The 7,020-nt window shown below is 34.3% G+C and overlaps 1 protein-coding gene across 1 annotated transcript; it reads left to right on the top strand.

Annotated features, from left to right (window-relative positions):
- Positions 1–224: 224 nt before the first annotated feature.
- On the top strand, positions 225–3,295 carry LOC21399157 (tubulin alpha chain). Its single transcript, XM_024171281.1, has 4 exons — positions 225–428; positions 1,639–1,873; positions 1,978–2,348; positions 2,439–3,295. Exons 1-4 carry the CDS (start codon positions 336–338, stop codon positions 3,093–3,095), a joined length of 1,356 nt encoding a protein of 451 aa, XP_024027049.1. The 5' UTR covers positions 225–335; the 3' UTR covers positions 3,096–3,295.
- Positions 3,296–7,020: the final 3,725 nt, after the last annotated feature.

The following is a 7,020-nucleotide window of genomic DNA, read 5'->3' as shown; positions in this document are numbered from 1 at the left end:
AACAGTTCAATCGTAACCGTACAGGTTGGTAAGGCACAGAAAATGAACGATTGCGATTCGACAATCAAAAGCGGTTTTTAAAAAAGAGCGCTAACCGGAAAGGATTTAACTCTGACGCCCAATCTAACCATGGTTAACCGAAGTGCGGTTAAATTCCCCAACCGTCTCGCGGACTATAAAATCCCAAACAGAGCAGAAAAAAGACCACACAAAGCGCAGGCGTCTTGATAAACGCCATTTTTTTTTTCTCTCTCTGAGATTTTCTCTGTCCGCCATTGTTGAGCTTTCTCGATCTTCTCTCTCCGCGTTCATTTTCGTGATTCTTTCGAGCCAAAATGAGAGAGTGCATTTCGATCCACATTGGTCAGGCCGGTATTCAGGTCGGAAATGCGTGCTGGGAGCTTTACTGCCTTGAGCATGGCATTCAGGTATGAATTGTTCACTCTTCTCGGTTTTCCTTTTTTCTCTTCCATTTTCTTCTAGATCCAGACAAGATCTGGTAGTTTTGATCGTATATTGTCGTTCATATTGGTGAGAACTTGGTTAGTTTAGGGCTATTATTGTGTACATTTAGCGGAATAATTGCTCTGTCGCTTGGATTTGCACATTTTTTACTAGTTCTAGTGTTTATTTATTTATTTATTTATGTTTCCATGGGTAAGGCCGATTAGGATTGTATTTCCTCACATTTTCTTTAGATTTGTTGAACCTTGTTGAGTCAATTTCTTTAACATGTAATGTGTACCAGATTTAGGGGTTGTTTTTTGAAGTGTAATTTGAGTGTAATTTTTGAATTAAATTTGAGTTATAATTTGAATTGAAGTTGTAACTTGAATAAAGTTGAGTAAAGTTAAATAAAGTTGAAACTTAAAAGAACGTGAACTTGAATAAAGTTGGAACTCGAGTTGTCTTTTTTTGAGTTTTTTTGGACAAAAGAACATGCCCTTAGTTTTGATTGACGTGCATAAAAGATAGGAATGATTTGATCTGAAATTTTTGGCTAGATCTGAGATTATGTAGCAGTTGATTTATGATGCTCAATAAGAGGTTTTTTGAATACTTAATAAAATAAAATCTGCAAGATCTCATCATTTGTTTATGGAATCTGCTTTTATTTAGGCTTCGTTCACTTCGCGGATTCGAGTTTTCAATTCGAGTTGAGATGTGACATTTTCTGAGAGTTTTTCACTGTAGCAGAAAAAGTTAGATGTGATATTTTATAAGAGCTTTTTACTGTAGAAACCTAAAACTGAAAACTCGAATCGGTGAAATGAACGAGGCCTTAGTATCTGCATATTTTTGGCTAGATCTAGAAGACATTTGAGTGGTATGCTTGATGTTTGAATAACTGATTTTTTAACCAGATAATACAGTAAAATTCACAAAGGTGTTATCATCTGTTTATGCTTTATTTCATGTGATTTGCAATTAATTCTCGCTGTTTCCATCATGCACTTTTTGTTTAAATGTATTGGATGTGTTGATTGGTTTTGTATTACCGACTTAAAGAAGGGATGATATTTTCTTTGTAAAAAATATCTATTGCCATCTAAACTTTGTAATAGTTCTTTGTTTCTATGATTTATTTTTCCCTTATAAGGTTGTTCTAAAGCTTTTATGAATTTGTTTCTTTGACAGCCTGATGGTCAGATGCCAAGTGATAAGACTGTTGGAGGAGGTGATGATGCTTTCAACACCTTCTTCAGCGAGACTGGTGCTGGGAAGCATGTTCCACGTGCCATTTTTGTAGATTTGGAGCCCACTGTCATTGACGAAGTTAGGACCGGAACTTACCGTCAGCTCTTCCACCCTGAACAACTCATCAGTGGAAAGGAAGATGCTGCTAACAACTTTGCTCGTGGCCACTATACCAGTAATGCTCTGCTTCTGTGTTTTGACCTTTCCAGTTTGCATTTTCCTTGCACCTACTAATTGTTGATTGCTGATATTTAAATCTTTTCCTTGGTTTCTTTTCAGTTGGGAAAGAGATTGTTGATCTTTGCTTGGACCGCATCCGTAAGCTTGCTGACAACTGCACTGGTCTCCAAGGGTTCCTGGTCTTCAATGCCGTCGGTGGAGGCACTGGTTCAGGTCTTGGATCTCTCTTGCTTGAGCGTCTTTCTGTGGACTATGGCAAGAAATCCAAGCTCGGATTTACTGTCTACCCATCTCCTCAGGTCTCAACCTCTGTGGTTGAGCCATACAATAGTGTCCTCTCCACCCACTCCCTCTTGGAACACACTGATGTGGCTGTGCTTCTCGACAACGAGGCCATTTATGATATTTGCAGGCGCTCCCTGGACATTGAACGCCCCACCTACACCAACCTTAACCGATTGGTTTCTCAGGTAATTTTTATTCTCCCTTAAGAATATGGTATATTGACTTTATATTGTGCAAGACTTTTGTGTTAATTTGCTTCATTTTGATGTTCACAGGTGATTTCATCTTTGACGGCTTCTCTAAGGTTTGATGGTGCCTTGAACGTTGATGTTACTGAATTCCAGACCAACTTGGTCCCATATCCTAGGATCCACTTTATGCTTTCATCTTATGCTCCCGTCATCTCAGCTGAGAAGGCCTACCATGAGCAGCTTTCAGTTGCGGAGATCACCAACAGCGCATTTGAGCCTTCTTCAATGATGGCCAAGTGTGATCCCCGCCACGGGAAATACATGGCTTGCTGTCTCATGTACCGAGGAGATGTTGTGCCCAAGGATGTGAACGCAGCTGTGGCCACCATCAAGACCAAGCGCACCATCCAATTCGTTGACTGGTGTCCCACTGGATTCAAATGCGGCATCAACTACCAGCCTCCAACTGTGGTTCCTGGTGGTGATCTTGCCAAGGTTCAGAGAGCAGTGTGTATGATCTCGAACTCCACCAGTGTTGCCGAAGTCTTCTCGCGCATTGACCACAAGTTCGACCTTATGTATGCCAAGAGGGCATTCGTTCACTGGTACGTGGGTGAGGGCATGGAGGAAGGTGAATTCTCTGAGGCCCGTGAAGATCTTGCTGCCCTGGAGAAGGACTATGAAGAGGTGGGTGCTGAGGCTGATGGGGCTGAAGACGATGATGGGGAAGATGAGTACTAAGCGGAGATCATATTTTACCCGTGGCATTCTAACTTAAATATCTATGTTTGTCCGACACTTGTGCTTTCTTTTTAACTTTTCAAACTGCGTTTTGTTGCTCGCTTCACTTCGTGTGAAGCAAGCTTTGATGTCTGTTTTGTTTCTTCCTGTACTTTACTTCTCACTGATATGAATGTGGCTTCGCTCTTTTTTCGGTTTTATGTCTTCCGTTCTTTCATTTGATTTTGATTTTTTGTTTTGGCTGAATACGTTTTCTTTTGATTGTTGCTGGCTGCAATATCTGCCCTTAATTATATGAAAAAAGGAAGGTAATAGTTTTATTGAATCAAGCTCTTGAAAGTGTATGGATGAAATGAAACACAATACAGGAGCATATTCATGCGCTTGGTTAGATTTATAAGGTACCTTGTTGTTCTGTTGGACAGCCAAAATGTCTAATCATAGAGTGCATTTGGTAGAAAGATTCAAAATCATAATTTTGAAATTTAATTCAGAATCAGTGTTTATTTTATAAGTGATTCTGAATTTCAGTGTTTGGTTTGGATGATTCTGAATTATAATTCAGAATCTGATGTGATATTTTAAACTAACTCAAATTATGATTCTAAAACTACTTCATTTTGATTTAAGGTGATTCAAATTCTTAATTCTGAATCATAATGTCAAAATCATCATTTAAACCTAAAATTATGAATTATAATTTTAATTTCAAAATCATAATTAGAATTAACTAATTTGAATCATCGTACCAAGATTTTCTCTTTTGGTAGACACGAAACGGGCAAAAATGATAAGGGAGAAAAGTAAGCGTACCTGTGTATTTGCATTTTTCAATCATTAGGCTTCGTTCACTTTGCTGATTCGAGTTTAGAATTCGAGTTGAGATGTAATTTTATGTGAGAACTTTTTACTGTAGCAAAAAAGTTAGATGTGATTGTTTGTGAGAGCTTTTTACTGTAGAAAAACTCGAATTCTAAACTCGAATCAGCGAAGTGAACGGAGCCTAAATAAGAAAAATTAGGAGGAAAAGAATTTTTTTTTTATTTTTTATTTTAATTGCACATGGTACACATTTCGTCATCCAACACTTTGGAATTTGAAAGGATACAAAAGACTTGACCCTTTACAAAATTTATTTAATTCTCTCAAAGGTCTTTTAAAATACTCCAATTCTTTCTAACTTTGAAAGGATGAAAATGATTTTGGTTCTTCACTAATTATATATTATGAGCTATTTAAACAGGGAGTCCTAAACTGGCAATTTGTGTAGACGCTTCTAGTTATAATTTGAGCTCTAGTCTAAAAGGAGACTGTAAAGTCCTTTTGGACGTGTTAGAGGCGGATGAAGATCTCCCTGACTGGAGAGTGAAGACTGGAGTTTGTATTTTTAGTACCGTTTATTTTACCGATTCGAGTTTAAAATTTGAGTTTTATTATAGCAAAAAATTCTCAGAAACAGTCATATATAACTTTTTTACTTTAGTAAAAAGTTCTCATATAAAGTTACATCTCAACTCGAATTAAAAACTCGAATCAGCAAACTAAACGGTTCTATTATACATTTCTTAAATTGCATATGTCTATTTTCCTATTTTTCCTTAAATGGCTGTCTAAAACTTGTAACAGAGCTGGGCTGTTGTGCTTGGGATGGGGAAGTTTTTCTTTCTGAGAGCCTTTGAATAAATTTCACTTTTTTTACAAAAAGAAAAAAAGCAAAAAAAAAAAAAAAACAGCAGGGCAAATGTAACATTTTTTTCTTTGTTTGTGTAACATAGTTTGTGCATTCATATAACAACCAATAAAATGTAATCTACTATCATGTTACATGTCATTTGCTCCAGTATTAGCATAACGTTATATGTTCATATGAAAAAGTCTTAATTATAAAAATTTCCTCTGAACTACGACCTTTACAACATTTTGCCTCCGATTTTTAAAACGTAACATCCACTCCTCTTAAAGTATGAAAAGTTAACAAAAAAATCCCCTTCCATTAGGGTTTCTAACAAAAGTGACACTTGTCACACAAATATCGATTGTTCTTAACTAATTTAGTGTAAAATTACTCTTCTACTCATCACTTTTAAATTAACATTTCTTAAAAACATATTTTAATTTTCATTTAATGCAATAATAAATAAAACAAAACAATGGTACAAAATTTTTAATCTTAATCTTCATAATAATTGATTAATTGAAACTCTTTCAGAAAAAAACTAATTATCTTTAAATTCACAATATATTTTTTTTAACTTAACTCATAATATTTTTTAATAGCATTTTGAAAAAATGTCAACATTCTAAAAAAATGTATATATAATATATATATATATATATAGTATATACATGTAAATTAGAATTTAAAAGGATTTTTTAAGATTTAATATTTTTAAAATTTAATTTTTTCTAAGATTATCAAAATACCCTCGAATTCTTTCCATCATCATCATCATTATCAAAATTTAATTTAGTATATATATAGTATATTATTAACGTTTCATAGTTTAGGGAACATATATTACATTTTAAAAATCAGAAATAAAGTATTACCTGAGTTATAATTTTGAAGAAATTTTCATAATTAATCCCGTGAAAAGTGTTACATCTATCAATTGCAGACTCTATATACATATAAACCAGTGAGCAGGAAATTAGTTTGGTTGAGAATCGTCCAACCCTAATGAAGATTTAAGTAGCAAATATAAACAAAAATACATGAAAATAAAGAAACAAACAAACCTATTGAAGGATCTTTTTTGATACTCTAACATATTGATAAGTCAAGTTTTTTTTATCTATTTAACTTGTATAAAATCACATAAAAATTAAAAATTACATAAATTTAATTATTAAAAAAATCTAATTTATCAGTACGTTAAGGCACCGTTCACTTCGTTGATTCGAGTTTAGAATTCGAGTTTTTCTACAGTAAAAAGCTCTCACAAACAATCACATCTAACTTTTTTGCTACAGTAAAAAGCTCTCACATAAAGTCACATCTCAACTCGAATTCTAAGCTCGAATTAGCGAAGTGAACGGGGCCAAAAAGCTCTCACATAAAGTCACATCTCAACTCGAATTCTAAACTCGAATTAGCGAAGTGAACGGGGCCTTAAGTGTATTAAAAAATCTTCTATGAAAATTTGTGGTGGCCACTTCTCTTCAACTGAGGTGCGCCAAATTGCCATTGCTTGAGAGATACACGTGCAGGTGCATTATTAGAGGAGGCATTGGAGAAAGGATTCTTTTTTTTGTTTTTTTTTTTCAAGCATCAAGTGGCAAAATGAGCGTTGACTAGAGTGAAATTAGAGAGGGTGGTCTTCCATGCCCACTAAACGTTCCTTTCCATAATCTTGCGCTCTTATTGTTTCATTTTCCTTTTAAATTTAGATTGTGCGTCAAAGCTTCTATCAGAATTTGGATTTTTCTTAAGAGTCCCATGTCTTTGCTTGTTGCTGAAGTAACCATGTACGAGAAAGCTGTCTTAACAATACGATTTAATTGACTTATTTTAGTCCAAACAAATAAGCAAATTTCACTTATTTTGTTTTATTATCTCCTCGTTCGGCGCTGCACCAGCAAGATTCTTTCACCTGTTATTCTTTCTGTCTCTGTGGTACTCTTAGGAAATTGAGTCTTTCTTTAGTTAAGGCCTATATAATATATATTATATTAAAAGTGAATTCAGGTAAAAAAAAAATATTACGAGAAAAAGTTAAATTTAAATTTTTATAAAAATTTTATTATAATAAAAATTTAAGCTGTAATTAAAATTAATAAAATAAACGGGACCTATACTTCTTGAAAATTTAATCAAATGTAATTTGAGATTTTTACGATAAGGTTAAAAAAATATGGAATTTTGACAACTGTCTGCTCAACTTGATTAACGCAATATGCCTCATTTTGATGATGATTGCGTTAA

Source organism: Morus notabilis, unplaced genomic scaffold (assembly GCF_000414095.1).
Source record: "Morus notabilis unplaced genomic scaffold, ASM41409v2 Scaffold502, whole genome shotgun sequence".
Lineage (NCBI taxonomy): Eukaryota > Viridiplantae > Streptophyta > Magnoliopsida > Rosales > Moraceae > Morus > Morus notabilis.
This window is presented reverse-complemented; position numbering and strand designations above follow the sequence as displayed.